Source organism: Hypomesus transpacificus, chromosome 26 (assembly GCF_021917145.1).
Source record: "Hypomesus transpacificus isolate Combined female chromosome 26, fHypTra1, whole genome shotgun sequence".
NCBI lineage: Eukaryota > Metazoa > Chordata > Actinopteri > Osmeriformes > Osmeridae > Hypomesus > Hypomesus transpacificus.
The window spans coordinates 7,934,579-7,959,779 of record NC_061085.1 but is presented as its reverse complement, the minus strand read 5'-3'; the positions used below and the strand labels follow the sequence as shown (position 1 = coordinate 7,959,779).

The 25,201-nt window shown below is 50.0% G+C and overlaps 1 protein-coding gene across 2 annotated transcripts in view; it reads right to left on the bottom strand.

Moving 5' to 3' along the window:
• Positions 1-9,238: 9,238 nt before the first annotated feature.
• The window catches only part of syde2 (synapse defective 1, Rho GTPase, homolog 2 (C. elegans)), a 29,840-nt gene continuing 13,877 nt past the window's right edge, over positions 9,239-25,201 (bottom strand). For both annotated transcript variants that reach the window (XM_047049450.1, XM_047049451.1), the window contains exons 3-7: positions 23,920-25,085; positions 20,765-20,891; positions 14,754-14,935; positions 14,407-14,638; positions 9,239-11,724 (exon numbers count right to left, since the gene is read on the bottom strand). In XM_047049450.1, coding sequence (XP_046905406.1) covers positions 11,021-11,724; positions 14,407-14,638; positions 14,754-14,935; positions 20,765-20,891; positions 23,920-25,085 — 2,411 coding nt within the window. In that variant the 3' untranslated portion in view covers positions 9,239-11,020. The remainder of the gene's footprint in view (positions 11,725-14,406; positions 14,639-14,753; positions 14,936-20,764; positions 20,892-23,919; positions 25,086-25,201) is intronic.

Here is a 25,201-nt window from a genome sequence, read left to right as displayed (position 1 = left end):
TTGGTTTCACGCGTCTGCTCCGATACGAGGCATCGATCGCCGGCGCAGCACGCCTGCTATTGATGAACGCCATTGACCGGTGCTTCCGCAGTGCGATTTGACCCATCTCATCGCCGCGGCAGAGAGTCAGGACAAATACGACAACCGTAACCGTAAACAACGGCAAACTCGGGTGTTGATGTTCAAAATACTTGAGAGGGGGAAAAAATGAACTAAATAGACATTTGTACTGTATGACCTCTTATCTCCAGTAACGTTTGATACCTGAGGAGGGGGCTGGGGTTTAAAATGAACGTTTATTGTTCAGAGGAGAGGTCATGGGGGTTTGGACGATACGTTTTGGGGCACCCGATTCGACAAGAAACAGGGTGTCCAAGGAGAGCAGGGTCCATCTGAGGTCAAGAGCAGGCTTACAGCCCCATAGTCAGCACTGACAGCTGGCGGTCACCATGAAAGAGCCTGCATGGGGAGGGCTGGGCAGCGGTGGGAGGGAGGGGGGGGGGGGGCGGGGGGCTGCTGTGTTGCCCAGAAGCAGCTGCATGTCGCCAGACTTTCATTCTGTGTCAGATGCCACGTCAATGAAAGAGTGAAAAGATAGAGAGAGAGAGAAGCAACAGAATACACGGGATATGAGCGAAAACCGGGAGAGAATGAGGTCGTTTTGGTGGAGGGACGCTCAAGGCACAAGAGGGACGAGAACGAAAGAGCGTTTTCAAGAAACCAGGAAACGGCGTGAGGGGCGGAAAACAACAGCGCGAGGGGCCTGAACGAGAGAGCGAGGGAGCCGCGGAGAGACAGAGAGCCAACCGGGGAGAAAAGGAGCACATGCTGGGGCCCCTGAGTGGAAATTAGATGCAGCGGTGTTGGACAGATTAAACACCACACGGGTCACTTCCCCCTCTCCATGACTCACTCACACAGGCCTGTCACGGGAGGGAGGGCTTCTGAGAGCTCAATGAGGCAGGCGTCCATATGGACCCCGGGCACCGACAAGGCCAGCGTGACAATAGCCCCCCTCCTAACCCTCTGTTCCCCCCTAATTCGCTCAACTCTCTGGAAATTCCACTGGGCCCTTTTACAAAAACAGTAATACGGCTCCTAATGGTGTGCTCAAACCTTATAGACGTAGGTATCTAACTCTGGACACTACAACATACCTTTACTGCTAATTTATCAAATCATAATGATATTTACGATAATTCTATGAATCATTCAATTAGTAGTATAAAAAAAAGTATGGTGGATGTAGATGAGACTTTTGTATTTTAAAGATCCCATGACATGCTGTTTTTGGATGCTTTTATATAGTTATCCCTATTATAGTATTAGTGGTCCCCTAATACTGTATCGGAAGTTTCTTTCCCGAAATTTAGCCTTGTTGCAGAATTACGGCCACTACAAGCAGTCCCACAATGAGCTTTCCTCAGGACGTTCTGTTTCTGTGTCTGTAGCTTTAAATGCTATGAGGAAGAAAGAGGCGGGGCTAACTGCCATCCTTCGGTCGTTTGCAAGCCATGATGTCTCGAGGAAAACCAATATCCCGCTCGCGCGGTCGTAGCTCATTTTTTCATTGGTGGGCCAAATTCTCTGTGCGGGCAAAGCAGAGAAAGTGGAAGTAACCTTCAGTTTTATGACATCATAAAACCAGCATTTTCAAAACCGAGTGTTAACCGAGAAGAATACCCAGGGCTTTTTTACACCTACCGAACTTTCTAGACACTGGGGGACCAAAGGCAGGCTAGGGGAACTCATATTAATGTTAAATAACCTACTAAAGTGAACATTTCATGTCATGGGACCTTTAATATCTGAACACAAAATATAGTTGTGTTTTGGAGTGGCTTAATGCTGAGGCCCATCCAGTTTTGAAAGCACTTACATATCTAAAACAAGCAGTAATGTTTTAGGATATGGTTGCCCATAGACTCAATATTAGAGCTAGATCTGTAGAACTGTGTGTCCTGGTATGAGTCATGTGATCTGATTACCAATCAAAGCAAACGATTGCCAGGTGTGTTTCACTAATGAGCAGGTAATTGTTAGCAAGTGTGACACTCCACGTCATCTGATGGGCTGAACGGGCCTAAGCATCAAGCCAATCCGTTTTGAAAGCACCCACAGATCAAAAACAAGCAGTACATTTTGTGGATTTGCTTCCCCATTGACTCAATGTTAGAGCTAGATCTGCTGACTGTTTCTATCCTGGTGATTGTTGCATTAGATCTCATTCATCTGGATAGGTGGTATTGGTCATGTGCTCTTATTGCCAATCAACACAAATGATTGCTAGGTGTGTTTCACAAATGAGTGGGTGATTGTGAGTATGACTCACAGCAAGGTTTGGCTCAGTGGTTAGAGCATGAGATGTCACATGAGGTGTCACATGAGGATGTCACATGCTCAAAGCCTTATGTACTGTGTTTTGCTTTGGTTAGCAAGCAGTTGATAGATTAATAAATAATTTTTAAAAATCACAATCTCTTAAGAGTAAATTGTTAACAGGCCATGGTAGGCCCCCATGCGACCTTCATTTAGTCTGTGCCACAATGATTCGTGGCATAAGTTCTAGTCGTAAAATTCTCTGCTGTCTCCTGGGAGACATTGTAGTGGGAGAGTCATGGAAGGAATGGTATTTGGACCTTGATAGCTCACTGGTTAAGTGCGTGGACCATGTAAGCTGCAGCCTTTCCGAATTGTCTTGGGTTTGAATCCCATAGCTGGCTTTGTTACATTACATTTAGTCATTTATCAGATGCTCTTATCCAGAGCGACTCACAGTAAGTACAGGGACATTCCCCCGAGGCAAGTAAGGTGAAGTGCCTTGCCCAAGGACACAACGTAATTTTGCATGGCAGGGAATCGAACTGGCAACTTTCTGATTAGTAGCCCGATTCCCTAACCGCTCAGCCACCTGACTCCCTTGTTGTCCCTGGTGGCTTAGAGGATAAACATGTGTACCATGAAGGTTAAGGCCATGTTGAAGGGTCTTGGGTTCAAATCCCATGGAAGGTTGCATTGGTCTTACCTTCCAGAAACTGTCTCTTTAATGAGCTCACACTTCACCTTAAGGATGTATTGTCAATGTGTTCATGGTTGATTGTGTCCCTGGTGGCTCAGTGGATAAACATACGTACCATGGAAGTTAAGGTTCTTAGGTTCAAATCCCATAGAGAGAAATTGTCTCTTTAACTTCACACTTTACCTTAAGGATGTATTTTCAACAAGTTCAGGTTTGCTTGTGTGTCTGATGGCCCAGTGGATACATATATGTACATGAAAGTTAAGGGTCTTGGGTTCAAATCCCATGGAGGGTGCATTGGTCTTACCTTGCAGTAACGGTTTCTTTAATGAGCTCACACTTCACCTTAAGGATGTATAATCAACATGTTCATGTGTCTTTGTGTCCCTGGTGGCTCAGTGGATAAGCATATGTACCACGAAAGTTAAGGGTCTTGGGTTCAAACGCCTTGGAAGGCTGCAAATGTATTTCCTTGCAGAAATGGTCTCTTTAATGACCTCACACTTCACCTTAAGGATGTATTTTCAACGAGTTCATGTTTCTTTGTGTCCCTGGTGGCTCAGTGGATAAGCATGTGTACCTTGAAGGTTAAGGCCATGTTGAAGGGTCTTGGGTTCCCATGGAAGGGTTTTCTCTTGAAAAAGTCCACACTTTTTTTTTTTCTTCCTTTATTTTCTTCCTGTACCATTTCAAGCATGATGGGAATTGGGGACCTTGCACGGTGGAGCCCTGGCTGTACTCCAAGCTTGATGGGCAGCCAGCCGGATTTGAACCCAGATGAGCTGCGGATGAACAGCTTGCATGCTTATCCACTAGGCCAGTGGTTCTCAACCCTGGTCCTCAAGTACCCCTGTCCTGCATGTTTGAGATATTTCCCTGTTCCAACACACCCGATTCAAATGAGTGGTCGTTAACAGGCTTCTGTATAACTAGATAATGACCAACAACAATATCCAATCAGAAAGCAAGCTGAGAGAATACAGAAGCATAACAAACGGAGTCACGGCGCAACACAAAGTTAAATGGAATTGATTTGTGGCAACAGCAAACCCTTTTCGTTTTTCTGTGAATTTTCTGTGAAAACCATTCCAAACACTATCATCGCAATTTCTTCCTGCATATCGTCCGCCATGCTTATTCTTAAGTCTCGACAGATTTTGCGAGATTTCTTGTGTTAACAGTCGGGACACCGGTTGGAAATCTGTTTGTGTGTGGTGTGCTGTCTTTGTCAAATCATGGCACACCACACACTGTAGGAGCTAAACGGCTAAATCTAGGATTTTTTGTCCTCATGTTTGTGGTCTCTCACAGTTTGAAAATCTTAGAAGGTAAAAAAAAAAAATGTTTAGTGTGTCCCCAGCATTAGCAGATCTAGCTCTAACATTGAGTCTCAAAACTGAAAAAACTCGTTTTAGATCCATGGGTGCTTTCAAAACTGATTGACTTGACGCTGGGGCCCATCCAGTTGGGGAAGCACTTACAGATCTAAAACATGCAGTCAGTTGGGAGCATGTGGTTCCCCGTAGCCTCAATGTTACAGCTAGATCTGCTAACTGTTTCTATCCTAGGTGGTATCGGTCATTGGTCCACAGGAAGGGACTAATACATGCTCAGTCTGCTGCATTTAATTTACCTGTAACTCAGTTGCCACATCATTGTTAAGTCCATGTGTAGGTTGTACATTTCTCAGCACCTGTTCATGTAAATGAGAACCACCATGGGTATTCATGATACCATAATCATGTATATTGTTAGCAGATGTGTTTGTCCAAAGCAACATATAACACAGTGGGATTTGAACTACTAACCTCTTGATCAGCCAGATTCCGCTCTAACCACTGAGCTGAACTACGAGTACGTCCTCACAATCAACTATTCAGTCGTGAAACACACCCGGCAATCGTTTGTCTTGATTGGCATTAAGGTCACATGATTTATATTCCCTGTCCAGATAAATTAGATCTGTAAGTGCTTTCAAAACTGGTTGGGCCTCATAGCGAGTCTTTATGTATCCAGAGGATGAAATTTAATTTTGCCATTGCTCCATCTAGAACACATCTTTAGGGCAACAGCGGTTCTGTGAAATTAGGGAAAACATCACACCAGGATGCTAGCTTAGTGGGTATATCAATTCTTACTCTTGTATGCTTGTCATCAAGAGGGGTCACATATTTGCACTCTAAACGTTCTCCATGTTGTGTAAGAGGTAAGACCCGCAAACCAACCGCTCTTATAAACCCATCTCCCCTCATCCTCATCTCCCGCTAAGAAAGAAGGTATTCATGTTGTCAGATTTTCCTCGGTTGATTTCTTCATTTAAGCTGGAGAGATTTCCCAAACATGAAAAGGAGATATTTAACTGCGGGGGTGACTACAGGGAGATGACTGCATTCCAAGTTCTTGAAGTTTCTGCTCCAAATCCTCCAAAACAATGCAAGCAGGTGCTGAGCAGGAGCCCTGTTAATCTAGCCTGTCGAATTAAGCTATTGCCTTGGCATTGTGGGGGTCTTGCACAGGGAGGTCTAAATCTTCCTACGATGGGGCACTCCCTGTATTTCACACATGTTTATCTCTGCTTGGCCCAGCTGTAGGGGATAAGGGTGTCCACCATCCTTATACAATTCACCCATCCATCTCTCTCTCGCTCTCGCTCTCTCTCTCACACACACACACACACAAAACCTAAGCCATGGCATGAAACAGCACATGACACTAAGGCCAATATCAACAGATGAAAGCAAAGTCAACTGGGTTGAGGTTAGCAGGGTGACAAGGTTCATATGCCTTTCAGCAACCACATGCCTGGTACCCCTTGCCTTGGTCCACAGGAGTCAAACTCTTTTTCTGAACACGTCTAACCACTGCTCCTTCAATGTCCCTACTCCCTAAACATTTTGGAATCGTTAGACCAACATTATGACTGATACTTGATTGTCAGATATCTGCAAAACATTCCATTCGCTTTAGAAAGCCCAAGCATTTTCTACGACCCTGTCCACTGCCATTTAGGTTCTTTATCCGTGTCCATAAAACGTTGCCGCGAAGTCAACGCTCTATTCGGATACCAAAACATTGAAATTGGAGGACATGCTAGTTTTCTTTTCAACCAAATTCACGCTCCTCTTTTCAGACGGTTGCCTAGCGTTGTGGGGGGAGGATGAGCACTGTCGACACCACACAGACTTTGACACGTAGCAACTGCTTTCCCTCAAATTTCCCAAGGCTCCAAGGTAAATTTCATTTGTTGACCTGTGACCCCCATGAGAGATCAGGTGGCCAGGGTATTGGATTGGAATGTCACCCCTTGACTCCTTGATTTTTTTAAATTTAAAGCTCAGAGACATGTTGACCCATGTCTAGTCAAGTCTAAACTATTAAGCACATGACCCCAGACCATAACATTGTCTTGGGGTGTATGTGTGTGTGTTGTGGGGGGATTTGAACAGAACACCAGCACATATTTTTAAGTGATCTAAGGACCCTCTCTTTTCTGTCTGGCCTACTTCTAGTGAAGGTGGAGGGAATTGAAATGAAGTAGCCAATCATGGTAGCCATTTGTGTTCAGGGACATCACATGGCACACTTATCAGTCTGCTTACAGTAACAGTCTGACAGACCGGTGAAAGTCTGTTGAAAGCCTGGCGACACTCAACCACACTAAAAAAAAAAGGCGATTATAATTCTGCTTCCTACTACCTTGTCAACGCGAGTCAAAGTCAAGACCCTGAGAAAAGATGGAAGGCTAGTTGGAGAAAGCGACTCCATTGAGCTGTGCCACCTGCGAACAACAGGGTCCAGACCTCACTGAGCAGGACTGCAGCTGTCAGGAAATCTTTTCAATCTCACCTTTCACATATTTTTCTCCTCTCGACCGAGGCTAACTCCGGCCCTCATCCTGTCTTCGCAGTGAAAGGAGATTGGACTCTTCTCGGAGAGGGAGAGAGAGAGGTGATGAGCAGCTTACCTCTAAGAGGGATTAGTCTTATTAAAATGAAATATACTAACCCTGAGTGACAGAGCAATGGTGGCTGGAAGGGGAGAGGGAGGCCGGGGCGAGAGGGAGGCCGGGGGGAGAGGGAGGCCGGGGGGGGGAGAGGGAGGCCACAGTGTGTGAGGCCTGCCACGGGATCTAAAGGGCCGCTCCTCTGTTCTCTCCCGCCATTCTTCACTTTCACCTCTCCTCTCTTGTTCCTCTCATCCTCTTCTTCTCTCCCTTATCCCCCCCTTTCCTTTCCTCCTCCACCACCACCACCACCACCCCCCCCCCCCCCACCCACCTCCAAGTCCTGATCACAGCTACCAGAGGCATCTGTCAATGGTTTGTCAGAGACCTGCCATGCAGGCTTCTGATGAACTGCCAAAAAGCAGACCGGCTGGAACAAAGGAGCCCTAAAATCAGAAAGTCTGGGACTTTGGTCAAATGTGATTAATAGCCTTCCTATTGAAGGACACCCCACGTATGGAATGTCTGCCCAGGTTCGCTCTGAAGCTTCTTAGCAATTACAGGGGCTTAGTTTTCTCGTACATTCATAACCATGACTTTAGTGGGTAAAGGACATATTAGTCGGATTCAACATAAGCCTTTCAGAGCAATGTTCAGCGACGGAGAGAGTGTTTCGTAACACCCGCCTTGTTCTGTCAGATGAATTGCCATACATCCTGACGTGCTCCACGTCCTCGGAGTGGCCACCCTGGCTTCTGACCCTGGAGCTGGGAGCCAAAGTGTGGTTTTAAAGGGGCCCTCACCTCGGAGGGTGAACGCGCTGCTGAAACACGCTGATATTTAATCACGGGGGAGTTGGAAAAGGATAAGGGAGGCAGGAGAAGGTTGAGGGGAGGTTTTTAGTTTCGCGTGCAGATGCCTGTCAAGTGTGTTTACCCAAAAGGACCCATCTCTTAAATTAGACAAGAACAAAAGTTCAGTTCTCTCAAACAGACGGCCTGATATCAAGTGGCGGCCCTGACTAACAAAACAGACCCAGAGTTATGTCGAAATCAATCCCTGAAGGGTTCACCTCAGTCTGTTGCTTCAAATGTGCATGAACCGCATCAAAGAGTATCTCTAAAAACTCTCGCTTAGAAATGCACGTTTGTGTAGGACGACTGGCCGGATAAAAAGGTATCAAATTGTCTTGTGCAAAGAATATGATTCTGGCATGACAGAATGTGTGGTTACTGTACATACGACCTGTCTACAATAAGCAGAGGAAAGAATCTACACTTGAAGACAAGAAAATTATATCATGTCAAATATGACACATCTTCAAACTGAATAGATTGGCTCCACGAGAGCATGCAGTAAATACCAGCCAATGTGTCGACTGATTTGGGAGCTTTGAGGAGAAAAGTATTTTTCTGCGGAGTGATAAAACGTATCGCCTCAGGCTTCGACATGCAGCAGTGCAGATTGTACCCTCAAGTTGCCAGTCCCATACAGCACCAGTACACAACTGATCCTAAAGATATAATCGTAAAAAGAAGTGTTTACATTTGAAATTGTACTTCTACTGCCTCCCAATGCTGAATGATGCAGGTGTTTATCAGCCGTGTGGAACTCTTTTATGGGATTACGGTGCAGGTGCTTTGTCTGATGGGAATCTCCCTGGAGTTGTGGAGAGAATGGGGACATTCCTATGACCGTCAAGGGCATTTCCCCCCCAGCCTGCAAAAACCATACAAATCATTTGGAAAGCAACACTGGAAACACCGGGAGTCAAATCATATATCTTAAACTGCATATCATGTAGGATCCGTTTATTTTTACACACACACACACACAATGTAGAGATCAATTTGACTCGGGCCACGTGTGAAATATATACTTTATTATGACCATACATTGCTCAAGATCAGTACAAAGTAATATCGTTTATTGATGCTTTCGACGTGGGATTCTTTTTCCACGACAGACAGGACACAAATGACAAAACACAAACGCACACACGAAACGTGTAGCGCCCACGCAAACAATGATGTGCACATGTACATGCTGACATGACAGCCGTAGGGTCGAGAGAACTAGGGAGAGGGGGGAATGCATCGATGAGAGAGAGAGAGGGGGAGAGAGAGAGGGGGGGTAGAGAGAGGGAGAGAGAGAGAGAGAGAGAGGGGGAGAGAGAGAGGGGGTTAGAGAGAGAGGGGGGTAGAGAGAGAGGGGGAGAGAGAGAGGGGGAGAGAGAGAGTGGGGGAGAGAGAGAGGGGGGTAGAGAGAGAGGGGGAGAGAGAGAGGGGGAGAGAGAGAGTGGGGGAGAGAGAGAGAGAGAGAGAGGGGGGGGGGGACGATACTTGAGTTGGAGTGGTGCTTGTGAGCAGAAGACAGATGGCTGGCTGGTTTCAGGCTGAATGTCAGTCGCTGGAGACAAGACTCGCAAGACTATTACACACTGCTGCCGGCACCATGCAAATTGAACCCAAATGCACTGACCCCATTTGAGGAAAGGACTACAGTCGCTTCAGGGTCTAACCTAATGATTTTCCATCTTTTAGCCATAGAAGCGGTGTACAGTAGCAGATAGCTTAGCTATTGGTTAACCTAGGCCATGTGAGTCACTGTAACCAGGTAAACAACACGTTTGAAAATGGTCTCTCCGCAAGTAAACACATCGAGAACCAAAGGGGAAGGGGAAATTTGACTTGTTTCTGTCAGTAAAGCTTTCAACCATGCAAGCTGCAACCATTCAGTACCTCTTTCACACATATATCAACACAGCTGAGACAAAGACACCAAATATGTACAAAATATAACAAAAACGAGAATGTGTTTTTTTCTTCTCATATTGTACAGCTAATGTTGTACCGTTAATCCAGCACATTTAAGATGTGTACAGGTAGCATGAGGGGAGAAGCCCTGTTTGATATTCTTACTACGAGTCAACACTACAAGGTAACTGCGAGCATTTAAGCCTGTATGGGACAATAAGCTGTAAAAAAAATTATAGACTCCAAATACATTTATATACACATTTGTTAAATACTGATCACACTGAATCCCTGGATAGCTGAAAACGGGTAAGGTTTTTTTTTTCTTTTCATTTTTTCCTCCTTCTCCACACTGTCACTCTGTCTGTGAAGCGTCGCTGACCCAGACAGCGCACTCGGAACGCGTCTCTCATATTTGGCTTTTGCCTTTGTGCACCCGCAGGGGATCGCAGTCTGTCCGAACATGTGGGAGGTTTGGAGGAGGGGGGAGGGTAGGGTACGTGAGGGGGGCAAGGATGGGAAAAAAAACGGAACATATCAAAGCGTGATCAAGGGCCTTTGCACCGATTCACTCGCGATTCTCGAAATGCGACGCCACGTTTAAACGGTTCCTCCTCGCTCGCTTGAGGTCGAACTCCCCCCGTAACATGTCCGTGCGAGTCGGCGACATCTCCCATATGTTTATAGTCATCATATTTAAGCAGACGTGTGTGTGTGTGTGTGTACAAGTGATCTGCAGATACTCAGGGTCCTGCCTGCACATGAACCCACCAGGCAGGCCCGACCACAGTTCGATCTCCACAACCCCAGCAGGAGGTCATATCTGTGGACTCGTCGACGGGCGGTTCTCCCCTCCTGCCAACCCAGCCAGCACACCGCATGTGTACCGCGGCGCAACCTCCACGTTAAAGCCTGCCTCATAAGTGCATCGTTGTGTATGGGGAAAAAAAAACGATTCCGTACCTTGATGGAGAAACTCTCCCTTGCCTTTAAAAGCACCACCTTCACACAATTAAGGCACCGTGAACACCACTCAGGGTCAATGACTTCTTCTAATAAGAAGAGAAGCGACCGGAAACGGCACCGGCGAGGTCCGCGTCCGACGGCGACAGTCGTGTCACGTCAACCGCAAAACAGGAATGTCTGTTAGGGGTGGGGGGAACTTTTTCCGGCGTACCGCAAGAGCGCCAGAAAGAAAACGCCGGGCGCCTTTTCCCATACGCTTAACTCGAGCACCTTCGTCAGTTTAGTCTTATCTTCAGCCCGGGGCCGGGTTAGAGCGAGAGCGTGCGTGCGAAGGAGTCAGTAGCCCACGTTGAGCTTGTTCTTGTTCAGCTCCCTCTCCAGGTTGCCGATGAGCGTGTCGATGCTCTCCTGGAGGTCTCGCAGGTTCACCCTGTGGCTCAGCACGGGGTTGATGTCCTGGATCTTCATGTAGGCCTGGTACGCGTGCTCCCTGGAGGGGCGGGGGGGCAGGATGTGGTCCTCGTCGCATGCCGTGTCTCGGCCGGCCGAGCCGTCGCTCTCTCCCTCCTCCTCCTCGTCGTCCTCGTCCGCCTCCTGCTCCGCCTCCGCCACCTCCTCCTCGGCCTTCTCCTCCTCCGCTCCTCCCTCCATCGCTTCCACGCCGGGCGGGGGCTCGTCCTGCCCGGCGGCCGCGACCTCCTGTCCTCCCTGGGGGCTCTCCCGGCCCCCGACCCGGCCTCCGTCCTCGGCCACCTCCATGTCCTCGGAGGGGACGTCGTCGTAGTCGGCCTCTTCCCTGGGCACGGCGGCGGCGGGGGGGAAGTAGCCCTCCCCGCAGCAGCTCCAGTCGCCGGCGTAGCGGTTGCTAGGGCTGTCCAGGCGGCCCGGCCGGGGCCGCAGCACGCCGGCCATCTCGGCCTCGCTCAGGTTCAGCACCTGGGGACGCTCTTTCCTCCTGCGCAAGGGGGGAGCCGACAGCAGGCCGGCCTGGGCGGGGGGCTCCGGGGTAGGGGATGAGGTCTTGCCATGTGGGTCCACCACTGGAGGGGGGAGAGAGGGGGATGGAGAAGGGGTGGGGGGAGATAAAAACAAGGGAGTGTGGGTTAGCTGACGTTTGCTCCGCCTGACCGGCTCCTGTATCTCCTGGAAGCCTGGGAGTAGGGTACATGCTCCTGGGCCGATGCCATCTAGGCCGATACAGCAGCCACTGTTGTTATTAGGATGAAAGACACGACAAAAATATCCAAACCTGAGAAGGGAGCTGTACACACACAGCCCCCCCCCCCCCCTCCGAGAGATTGAATCGAGGTGTTGATAAGGGGAGACAGATACCAAATATTTATATCATAATAAATGAATTAATTCAACAAGTCATGCTGTGTCAACACACACTAAACCTACTTTCAACACGACGGTCAACTGCTCTATCACACGACACCGACTGCCTTCCGTCGGCACAAACACACAGCTCGTACACAAAACAGTCACCGCTAAAACCACGACTGGATGTCTAGATGGCGGAAGGGGGAGGAGGGGGGTTGGCGGTGGGCGCTACGAGGATAAGGGGAATTCCAGATTGAGGGTTGCTAACTAGCTGGGCTAGGGAGAGGAACACTGAACACTCCACCACAACCACCACAACAGCCCGTTTACCTCCGGAGCTAGCGTTTGCCCCCCAGACGAAACCACGCTAGCTGGCTCCTACTGGGGTGTAGGGGAGAGAGAAAAACATATTTCAGAAGTAACATTAAAATCAAGAAATATATTAAAACTTTGAGGAAGGGAAGAGAGGTGAACATAGCCTGTGGAGGTAGCTATGCTACGTCTGTTGTAGCTAATCATATGCTACGGTATGGACGATATGGGCGCGAGAAGGACATTGACCTCACGTCCTCGCCTGAACATCTCTGAAAGCCGTCAAAACGTGGGAGTGGAGCCTCTAAATTGTTGGGAGGGTCCATCTTCGGGGCTGATTTTGAAAGCTACATTGACACTGGGATAGTTAGAAATACCCCAGGCCTAAAACTGTTTCACCTCTCCCTCCTCCTCCTTATCGTCCCCCCTCAACCAGAACCATGCCCCGTTGCGTGAGCTGTCCCAGACCACCTGCCCAAACACACACATACTGTACAGTACACTTTCACACACATTGCCCTGCACATAAAACTCGGCACGCACCTTCTAAAATTCAGTGAATACCAAAGGCCTGTGGTCATACACACCGCCAAATGCATACTCTCTCACACACACACACTTACGAAGCCTACTATAAGCACTTGGCCTTCTGTTCTATGGTATTGCATGCTTGGACCGTGACACACACACACACACTCAAGGCCTCAACAACAAAGCAGCGGAAGGTGGGGTCCATGCGAACTGGCCGAAAATATCCTGTAATGGTTGTGAAATGCTAGGCTAGGGTGTTGGATGCAGGGCTAAGGTTAGCCCAGGAATGCCTGTAATTACAGCCCCGGTCGTGTTGAACTCCACTCTGAGAGTAAGGAAGTGGACAGAAATAGGAGGTGTGTGTGTGTGCGTGAGAGTGTGTGTGTAGGGGGGGGGGGAGGGTGTAAACATTGGGTGGAAGGCTTAGGTTTCAGCTTGGTCAAGGTTAGAGTTACCCCCCCCCGCCCCCAACACCATCCGCCAGGGCCTCCAAGGTGAAAACTATGGGATTGCCTCACAACACACAGCTTAGGTGGGAGGTGTGTGTGTGTGGGCGGGGGGGTGGGGGGGGGGGGGGCAGGAGGCAGACACTTGCCCGCCTGCCCTACAGACACAGTTCAACAGCCGTCTGCTGTGCCGTGAAGCCTAATGCATGCTGGTTAGAGGGACGGTAGGTTACCCGCCGCCCTCAGACAACCGACAGGATCCCTCCGTCGCACGTCCGTCTGCGCACGCTTTTGACACCCGACACCACCCCCCCCCCCCCCCCCCAGCCCAGCAAGGCTATCCTCTCCATCTCGGTCCGCCGCTGTCCTTTCACTGGAAGACACCAAGCGCCGGCATCCAGTCTCAACCCGACGACGGGTCCAGCTGCTGGGAGTGAAGAACAGCCGGGTCCGGAGGGAGAACCGGAGCCACCCTCCCCCCAGTTGGTGCAGGGTGTCTGGCTACGGACAATGATTCATTAAGCCACGCGGCTCAAACCGCCAATGGGATGGATCTACGGTACTCTGCCCCACCCTGTTGGGGGGCCCCGGCCGTGACGGAAGCCCTCCCCAGAGTGTCGGACCTACGACGGGGAGGGAACAGATGGTGGACTTGTGGTGCTGGCCGCTCGCCCGGCCTTGCCTGAAAGCCAGTCAGCAGGCTGGTCCGACCTCAGAGATCAAAGAGGGTCTTTTTAAAGTTGTGTTCGGAACCGAGGCCGCAGGAACTGGGAGTGATTTGCTCGGAGCGGAGTTGTTAGGGAGAATCCCAGCTAAGCAGCCGAGAGGGATTGTTCAGGCCCAGTAGGTCAATCCGTGTTTACAGACGGTTTGTGAAAAGTTCTCTATCTCGTAGTTAGCTCATCGAATAACTCATTCCAAATGACTCATGTTCACAGGATAGCACTGGTTCAAACTCCTCAGGTCACTTTCTCTATTTGCGGAATACCACAAGGTCCCACAAAAAGTCGACAAAAGCTCATGAGATCCAAGGAGATCCATCCTGTTTGTACAGCATGTGTATCCCTACTGTCCAGTATGTGACACAGAGGTTCGCTGGGTTGGGCTTACCTGGCCAGAGCTGCAGAAGATAGTGCAGGACCTCGATGTGTTTCTTGAAGTGCAGAGCGCTGGCCAGCTCCTCGGAGTCGATGAACACCCTGTTGCTATGGCAGTTAGCTTCCTGGCGCTGGCTCAGCAGAACAGGCCCGAAGCACACGGCAAGGTTCTGGCACGTCATCTTGTTGACCTCGTGGTGCGACGCCACCAGCTTCAGGTGGTTCAGAAGCTTCCGGAGGGTCACCTGTCACACACACACACACACCTCTTAAGTCAACGGACAGAGCGTCTATCGGTGGAAAACTTTGGGGCGTGGTCGATGGAGCACTGAGGTAACGGAACACAGGTCTGGTCCTCACCCGCTCCACTTCCGGAAGGTTCTCCAGCAGGCTGACGGTGTGCTCCGTGTCCCCCTGGTCGTTCTCACAGCCCCCGGGGCCGATGCGTAGCGGCCGCTTGGCTATGGAGTCCAGCACGGCCTCGTACAGATGCTTGGTGATGAGGGGGTAGGGGAGCTCCCGGAGGTAGTCCTTCAACACACCTGGATGGACAGACAGAAAGAGCGGGAAAGGAAAGAGAGAGGAGGAAAGATAAGAAGAGAGAGAGGGGGGGAGGAGAGGGAAAAAGAGAATGGCCATGAGAAACATGTAACGTGTATTGAGCATATGATAAGGTCGGATGAGAACAGCCCAGATGATGAGTAGTAGGTATTTACTTCAGGGAAAAAAATAAGTTATTAAAGCCAACCACTTTACAACATGGACTTTTGGCAGCTCCTTAAGCCCTCGACATCAGCCGACTTTCCCACAGCTAAACAGCGAGACCGACAAATACCTGACAAATTGCTAACAATATCATCTTTATGAGGAGTCATTATTGAAAACAAATCAAAGGCTTTTCTTTCCCCCCCCGACTCTCTTAGGAGGGTCGGACCTGGAACCTTCTGCTGGCTGCCAAGTCAGGCCCCATTGTTGTGGTGGGCTGTGTGGCGTCTGATGCGATGCCTGATTGGAATCGGGCGTGACACGGCAGCAATGAAAATGTCAGTGCCTCGTTTCAGCCGCGCCGCCTTCACACCTGTGACTTCGGCCGCCCCAGGCTCGGACAAAAGGCACAGGCAAATACGAAACCCACACAGGTTCTCAGCTAAGCTTCAGAAGAAAAGAAAAAACTAATGATTTGGTATGTCTTTTCATCGGAACGAGGGGACAGATACAAACAAATATGGTACTATCAACAAAAAAAAACAAAAAAAACTTGGCAGTCTGTCAGCTTTTCGCAGCTGATTCTTTATTTCTTTATTTTCACTCCCCACAAAGCATAAGTAGAGATCGGTTTCCAGAGCATTCTTTAAGATGTGTGATCTTCGGTGTGCTCAATGACATGGCTAGACTGACGGTCTGGACCCTTCACTCACCCGCCTTTCAGGCAGCACCGTTCACACAGCTAGTTGAATTAAACAAACAGAGAATGAAGACGCTCTGCTAATCAATGACGTTCGAAAAAGGACACCGACATTAATGGTATGGGGAACCCAAATAATACAAACGCAACCGTAAATTGAAAGGAAACATGTCATAACAACAGTAAGGTAGGAAACTGAGGGTCATGCAGATGACTAGCCTTTTCAAAGGACGTGGGTTAAGAAATCACAGCTTCTGTGTCAACTGTCACCAGGGCTGCATTGATAGCCAACCTCTTACGTCGACCATGCCATATCCTACAGGACTGCGTGTCACATTATAATCTAGGTGCTTGTCTTCTACCTCAGAGTACAGTAGTGAGAGGACAAAATAAACCTTTGCTTTTTAATCCCCCGCAATCTCGCTCTCCTTTTCAGGACAGGAAGTTAAAGTGACCGCCACGCTCCCATCTGTCTCAAGCTCAGCCGGCGTAATCACCACGTGCGGTAATCTGGCCAGCGAATTGAGACAAAGAGTTTATTCAAAATTAGCTGGGATTAGGGTGCGTTTTAGTGGTGAAATGAGAAAAGGGCTTTTCCTCTGCTTGGTACCGCCGGCCTGGCACAAACACAGAAGCACGGCAACATGATGAAAGAGGGTTTCAAGCCTGCATTCAGTCCGCTGTTGCAAAGTCCAAAACAATTGCTCTGTTGAATCGAGTTCAGATGAGGGGTATTTTAGGGCAGACACTCATCCATTTTGAACTCTCTGAAATACCATTATGGTGCCTGTGTTTCACAGTGTATTATGCTGTGCCAGTATTGTTGTTCTATGACAAGAAGTATTATGCTATTGTACTGTTGAGTTGTTATTGTCGTTCCCTGTCAAGTGATATTTCTTATCCTTCTTCCAAGCTCCTTCCCCTTAACCTATATAAGGTGACATAAAATCCACAGTCTGTGACAGCTTCCTCTTGGCTGAGGTGATGATGGGTCGGTTTTCCAGCTCATAGCTCAGGACGCGCCTCCGCAACACTTCCCCCTGCTGCGCTCGAGACTAAACACGCCTCAACAAGCCAGCGCTGGAGAGACAGACCTGCGCATTCCAAAACCCAAGGACCCCCCCCCCCCCAAAAACAGAAAAAAACGAAAGAGAAAGAAAACAGTCTTCCCACCAAAACAACCAAGTGTGCCGTGTCAAGCAATAAGTGTAACTCGTGTGAGTGCTGGTCCCCCTGCCCCTTTGCCGCCCCCACACACACACGCTCGCTCGCTAGCTCGTTCATCTCTCAGTCGAAGATCCAGAGTGACTGCTCTGTGGTGGGACTGTAGCGCCGAGCTAAGATGAAAACAGCAGATATGGAAACGTTTGTTCAGGCAGACAGGCCATAGGTAGTTAGCACGCCAGCCCCTATTCAACTACCAGCTGTGTTAAAGGGGTGGTGATTATCTTCTAGAACATTTGTACCATTCGATCATATGGCAACTCATGTTTACTCTTTTCCCCGTCCTATTATGGACGAATGCTATCTTTAAGCTTCAATGTCCTAGACAGGGGAAAAGAATCTTGGAATTTGATAAAAGAAAACCACTGCTAGATTTCATGTTGAAAGCATTGCTTTGTTCCGTTCGGAAACATGTTTTCTGAAAAGCTGATCGCCCAAACAGATTAGATGGTGTTTGTGAGCGTCCTTCATCTAAGATCCTGATCCTGTAATTTAGGCTAGTCATTTTATCATAAAAGAACAACATTCCGAGCTAACTTTCAAAAGCTACTTACGCCGCCTCTCTCTCAAGAAAAAGAACTCAAGCATGTCGAGACCTCACTGACCTCCCCTCTAGCTGCAGTGAACCCCTAACACACAGCAAGGAAGAACCGGGCAATTCATATCTTTCATATTTGGATCACACGCCATTCATCAAATTGCTAACTTGCTTAAACGACGCGCACAATAATTGACAGACAGATTTGCACACACGCACGCCTACATCCTATGTTTTGATATAAACACTGCCCGCCCCTGAGAGCGTGTGTAGCGTTCCAGAGCGAAGAGAACAGTGCCATTGTGTGCGTGTGTGTGTGTGTAGTTGGGTGGGGGTGAGGGGGTTAATGATTAGCTTGCTATGACTCAGCTCTCTGTTTACTCTGCCTTTGGAGTACCTTAACCCCTGTTGGGGCTCATGACACACATAGGCACACACACACACACCAACAGGGCCACGGGCTCAGGGGTGAACAGATGGGCATCTTCTGCAGGTGCTAATTTGACATTCACCACTAATCTTACTAGCAACATAAACAACTTGAGTGACTGCTGTAGCTGTACTATGTGTTTTCTGGTCAATGTATTGCTGTGGGTATTCTTTGAGTAAAATCCCATAGAAGAAACACTGTAACATGTATTTAAAGGCAACAGGGCCTTCAATCTACTGGTGCTGACGTGACTGAACAAATATAGTCTTGTTCTCCTCTTTCCTGCACCACCCACTAGACCCACTAGTCCCCCCTGCTTCCCCTTTGGCACCCCCAAACCGGTGGAGGCACTGAGGGCCTTAATACAGCAGGACAGGGGGGCCCTGGCTTGCCCTGGTCCTGGGTGTAGCATGCTGCTCTGGCACACACAAACACACACGCACACTCACGGGCCTGTACCTCTTTGTATGGAGGCTGCCTCCTAGCCGGCCCTGGCTTCAGCTAATCCCCCATGCGTGAGCCAAATACCATCTGTGTTTGTTCGGCAACAAAGGAGCCACTTGTTAATGACTTTCCATGTCTTCACCGGGCTAAGCAGTGGGGCCGGTGGGGGCAAGGAGATGGGAGGTGGAGAGCAACCAGGAAATGAGTTAGCGAGTTAGCGAGGATGAGTTAGCGAGTTAGCCGAGCGCCAAACTGGGATCGATATATCATGTGTTTAAACATACATGCACCCTCCTCACCATGTCAAGCCACTCTAAAACGTGGCCTCCTTTTCACTCACTCGGCATGCACATGCCCGCCTGATTTCTCATTAGTCACTGCTCTGTTCGGTAGCCATCACGGAAGCTTCTGGTTCTGCTGGCTTTCTGCTCAATGGGCGATGGCTAGGTCTCAGAAATGTCCACGTCCTAGATACTGGCATTTGCTCTTTACCACAGCAAACTGTCTCCAGGTGTAGCGTCACAAAAGTAGCTTGCTCATGTGTGTTGGTCATAGCTGCCTGAAACTGTACAGGAATGACTATCTACGGTCACCAGGACGAGGCTTTTGAACAACAGCATTGATGCAAGGCTCTCAAAGGCAATACGTTTTCGAATGAAAAAAAGACCAGAGATGGGAGGTTGTGTGGTTTTCGAGAGCAGGCTTCAACTCAAAATCCCTGGTCTGTCTCCCCATCTGTGCTTGCTGTTCCTGAGGGGTTGGGGGGCGGGGAGGTAGGGGGTGGGGGTTGTGGGTGCTGCCGCCAAGCCCTTCAGCCCTGGAATGTCCCAGATGTAGATTGGGAGCGCTTGATTCAAACCCTCCCTATCTAGGACACACTACGTGTTACACAAGCTACTCAGAGATCACAATTCAAACTGAAAATAATGTTTTTCATAACCACAGATTTACATCTTCTGATTCAAGTACTCCAAACCCTCACCCCCCCACCCCCCAAGCCTGCCCTCCCAAAAAATGCTTACAATACAAAAAGTTGTTATCTGAATGGTTGTTGTCTCTAAACTGGTATTTTGCACTCACAATGTGAAAAATTGTGGTGAGTCATAATCTGTGTGTGTGGGGGGGGGGGGGGTCTACATTGTCTAGATCAGAGGTTTGAAACCCTAGGAAATCCAGGCAGTGCACATGTTTTGTCAAGCTTGGGATTGAACTCTGACCCCCTGGTCAAATCCCTTTCACTAACTCTGCTTTTTAAATGAGCTCCAGTGACACGCTGGTCCTCTTAGCTCATTCGTTTGGCTTGCTTGTTAGTCACCGTCTCTGCCCTAAATAAACTGCAAGCTAACCCCCCAGCCCAGTAAACCCAAACTAGCCTAGCCCAACACAGCCCAGCCCAGCCCAGCCTAGCCTAGCCTAGCCCAACCAAACCCAGCCCAGCCCAGCCCAGCCCAGCCAGTGCCACCCTTCCCCCATCTCTCTCTCTCTCTGCCCCGTCACTCCCTCTTGCTGACCCTAACCCATCTGCAACACCCCCCCCCTCGCTCGGTCAGAGCAAAAACCAACAATCCACGCCGGTGCTCGGCCTGGCCCTGGCTCTTTTTTCCGAAGCCGCTCAACTGTTAACTGTGTTCTTTGCCCTGTCATGCAAACGCATGTGGTTCAAAGTAGACATGATAGGAGGACGCCTACAGGGGCCTCTCCCCAAAACCAACACCAGCTCCCACAATGCCCGGCTTCCATGGTCTTCCTCTTTTTCGGTGGGAGAAAAATAAAATACATGAGCAGGTCACTTTCTCCAACCGTCCCCCCCCCCCGGCCCCCCAGACTGACTCGGTTCGTTCTCCAGTTTGTGATGACACGGCAGAATTTGCGAGCTAAAAGCTAATTGGACTCCCTTAGGCTACATGTGAATAAAGGGCAAGACTGAACGTTTCAAAATAGACGCACTACAGTCGAGGATGGGAACAAAAAATGTACCCAGCAAGTTGAATGTTGAACTGAAAACATGAAACTGGGATGACACAGTGGTCAGTGGGCAAAAGAGAGCATGTGCCCCAACCTGGAGAGGAGGAATGACCTAAATGTCCAGCCTGGATTCGTGTGAGGGCTCTCAGGCACCGCCCCCCCCACCTCCCCCCCTCCCACCCCTCCACCACAGGCACAGGCACATTCTGGTATGCTGACTGGAATGCTTTTTACCACAAACAAAAGCCACAAAAACACACAAGGACTTACAGGAACATTGACACATGTGGTGAGTTGTTGGGGGGGGGGGGATGGGAGGAGAGAGAGAGAGAGGTTGCACTGCGTGCCGGTAGTGTGTTCTCTACCTGTGATGACGTTGATGTCCGGGTAGGTGGTTTCGCCCAGCTCCACCCCGTGGCTGTCCCTCTCAAAGGCCTCCCTCAGCTCCTTCTTCACCGCCGCCGAGCCGCACAGGCGGTAGAGACCCACAACCTGGGAACACACACACACGTATGTAGGTCACAGCCACAATCTAGCACACAACAGGCTCGCCATTCAACTGAGACCAGTGCATATTTACGACCCTGTAGATCAGGTTCTTGGGGGGGATAGAAGAGAGAGTGATGCTAAACATGCCTCTGGGAGAAAGATGCACATCCGGACTCTAGGTCGGCCCTAGTCGGGTTAGGTACTGACGGTCATCGATGGACTCAGTGTATATATACCCATTAGAACCCATTAAAAGAACCGTGAGAGACGGTATGGTACAATCACTGGGTGATAGCCAGGAGGACTACGAGTCCCATGATGCAACTGGGTCTAATCCGCAGCCACGTTGAAGGTAGTCCGGCACCTAGGTGGTACCGTACAAGAGGCTTTGATTCTTGCGGAACAATTAACAAGCATCCTCTTATGTAACTCACGGGAGAACTGTGCCACAGGCACCTGTCTTTCAGGACGGCCAAAACAATTGGGAGGTGCTGGTCTCACTTTACAACCAACATGGGCTTGAAGCATTCAGACCAACAAGAATCCTTGAATGAATGGAGTTGAATTTCCTTTCAAAAAACATTCTCTAAGTATAGACTGTAGCCTTAATCCACCCCCCCCCCACCACCACCACCCCCTCCTGTCACGCATTTAACTTCCCCCAGACACCCTTCTATACGTCAAGCTATCAAAACAGACGTGGTTGGGAGTGACCCAGGGTCTGAGATTGGCTCGTTGTCCTGCGGGCGGTAGCCCTGGCGACACTGTGGAATGTCTCGTACTACATGTTTCTGGTATGTGGCATACTGGCCACTATGGTGCGGTTATCCTAGCAACCGGTGGAAGTCAGCGAGCTGTAAAAAAAAAAAAAAAGGCTGGCTTGGTCCGGGCCTGGTTGTCCCTGCTAACACAGCCCCCAAAAGGCTCTGGTCTCCAGCCATCGACCTACACTGTGGCAGCAGACCCAACGTTTACAGAGTTTCTCTCTGTGTAGCATTTCTAAACCTTGCACAAGAAGAACTCTTGACAGATTAGGTCGGGATTTGGCTTTGTCAGAGAGTAAACAGAAGTCACTCGGCACAAAGAACAACAAGGCCATTGAGGGACAAAAAAAAAAAAAAAAGCTTTCTTTAGGGTGAGCGGGGTGCAGGCGACTGACAGCTGGTTGGAAGAGGCCTTGCGCTTATCTGCTGCTGCCGGGCAACGCAAGCAGCACCAATAGGAAACAAAAGCTTGTCGCCACCTTAATTAAAAACAACAGAACGGTTTCCTGTGGAGAGTCAGGGATTTCCTGAACGGACAATCAGGCGTACGCTGTCCTGCACGCACAGCAACAAACACACAAACAGGTCTTAGTGGCAGACTGATCCACTAAGTAGATCAGTGGGGTGAAGACACTAGTGGATATTCACAGGTCACCAACTAAAAGTTGCCCCGTTCTTAAACAGACGCAGTCCGCATGTTTCTCTCCCAAAAACATTTTCATTTGATAACTTATTAATATAGGCCTTGAACCAAGCCTTCTCAATTTTACTGAAGTCCTTTTCTAGTGGCCAACAGTCGATTTATTGTCTCTCTAAAAACCAAGCATGGCAACACACATCCCTCCCTCTCTGCAACGCTGACGCCACAAGTCTTCTTGGAACAGCCGCAATCATCCTGTGCCTTGAAAGCACACAGACCCTCAGGACATACATTTTAAAGAGACAGGAGAGTCTCCATCGCCCGATCCACATCATTATTTCTAAAGACATGCCATGCGTCTGGCTCTGCGTGCTTCAGTGACACGTCCTAGAAATTGCTTCCCCATCCTGGTGGTGGAAAGCTCCTCTGCCTCATCCCCCTGGAAGACCCCAGCTAAAGCCATGCGCCGGGGCATCCTCTTCAAGCTCTGCTCTCCCCTCCATGTCTCGATTCGATTTAAGAAAGAGAGAGCATGGTCGAGAACAGGAAGAGAGAGGGAGAGAGACTTGAGAGGAAAAAGGGGGAAACAAACCACAGCCAAAGGCCACAGCTGAGCTGATGAATGCAACCCTCCTTTTCTTCCGAAAACTGTTGGCATCCAGACACTAAGTGACCCATGGAAGCTGCTCTAAGTGAGAGCCCATACACCGGCCAGACAGGCCCTACAGAGTTACACTGATCAATGAGCTGTTAGGACCTGGAGGAGGAAGGCTGGCCCCTGGCCTGCTGGCAGCCCCTGAAGGATAGGTCTCAGAGCGGAGGAGCCAAGCTTGGAGAGGGGCCTGACAGATGAGCTCTGTGGAGAGGCCTGCCGGAGACAGGGGAGAAGGCCCGGGGGTTGCCCCCTTGCTCTGGGCACCCGCTGCCCCTGGTACCTCCCCTTCCCTTAGGGGAATAGCTGGGGAACAGCGGGCCAGACACATTTACTGCGGGCGTCTCGACTCTTAATTAGGAGAAAGGCGAGCCGGGCTGCTTCTTCTCCTGTGGCGCTGGGCTTCAGAGAGAGGGTGTGGGAGAAGGGGGAGAGGAAGGGAGGCCATTCTCAAGTGGCCCATCTTGAGGCAGCTCAGCTGACTCCACCCCAGCGATGCCAGGCCATCTCTCGCCAGATCCATCTGGCCATGTCCGCGCTCTTTTCTATTCCAATCTCCCTTTCTCTCTCTCTTTTCCTCTCCCTCTCTCACTTTCTTTCTTTCTCGTTCTATCTCTCTCTCTCTGTGAGAATCATAAAAGACACCCCCGCTGTCTGAAAACAAGCAGCCCTGTTACGTCTGATGTCTCCCACTTAGCCGGCATCGCTGCTAGCCTCCAGACATGTTCTCTTCTCACGGAATGCGGAGCTAAAAAGTTGCTTCAATGGTGTGCTTGGAGCCTGAGACAAAATGCCCTCCTCTGTCTGTTAAAGGACGGTCGTTTGCTAGTTATACATGGCGGTTTGCTTATCTTTTTTTTAATGTCACTAACATTAGTTTGTTAGTTAGTTAGGAGACATCCTCCCAGACTATGAAATGTCACTGTGTCTTTAATTGTTAAACACGTTTGTAGAGTCAATCGGTGGTGGACTTACCTGGCAGCCTCTCTTCTCGATCTCCGTGATGCACTTGTTGATGAGCAGCGGCACCGAAAGGCCCGAGGCCTCCTTCTCCACCACCCTCCAGGCCTCCACCCCAAACACCTGGGGTTCCCTGTCCCTGTCCGGGCCTCCGTCCAGCGAGTTCTGCCACTGCTCCATCAGGTTTAGCTTGACGTAAATCAGCCCTCTCGGCTCCAGCTTGACCGCTAGCTGGTGGGAGCGCGTCACCCGGAAGAGCGCAGGCAGGGACACCGTCCCGTGGCAGCACACGCGGTTCTTCTTGGGCGTGGGCTCCCAGCTGAACACCACCAGCTTCAGGTGCTGAGCGTTCTCCAGCTCGATGTTGAAGGTGTGGTCCATGCCCAGGAAGGCCGTGCGGCAGGTGAGGAGGGCGGTGCGGGCCTTGTTGACCGAGTCCACCTGGATGGCGCAGTAGACGTCGCGGGAGTCGACGCGCGGCGGTTTGAGGTCCTCCGCCCCGTAGAAGTGTAGGCTCATGAGGCCCGAGATGTACTGGGTGCACTTGGGCTGCTCCGAGAAGCTGTAGTGGCGGAAGGCGTCGATGTCCAGCTCGGTGCCGTGGAGCTTTGGGCTCCCCCCGCCCATCCCACCTCCTCCTGGCCTCTCTCCTCCAGTGGCCACTGGTTCCTTGCTCTTTCCAGCCTTCCCTTCCGTCGGCCCGTGCTTCCCAGACTTGGCCACCAGTTCTGGCGAGTCCCCATCGCTAAGGTAGCCCCCTTTGCTGGCGGACTTTGACGCCCCGTTGCTTTTCTTCTTGCTGTAGCTGTGCTGGGTGGACACACTGCTGTCCAGGTGGTAGCGGGAAATCACGTTACGGCTAGCCGCGGCCGCCTGGCCGGCCCCCGCAGAGAGTCTGGAAGGGGCCCGGACCGGTTCGGACCGGTTACCGGGTTTGGGACAGTGAACCCGGGTTTCTGAGTGGCTGCTCGTACCTCCGTTCCCACTGCTGTTGCTCGATGTCCCTTTAACGCTGAGCTTCCTGCTAAGTTCCGGAAGTTTCTTCATCTTCATGGAGAGCTTCCTGACCGTGCGAGGAGACTTGATCTTATCGGGGAAGGACCAGTTGATTGAGCTCCCCTTCTTGGTTGGGTTGGGACTGGAGGGGGGTGAAAATCCGGGGTTGGGCGTGTCTGGGATATCTGCACAGGAAACAACAAGACCAGAGATGTACCGTGATTAGCTTGACTCACAGTGCAAAAATATTCCCCTGTTTAAAAACTAAACATAGGAACACTGGAAGGAAAAGGGGACACTT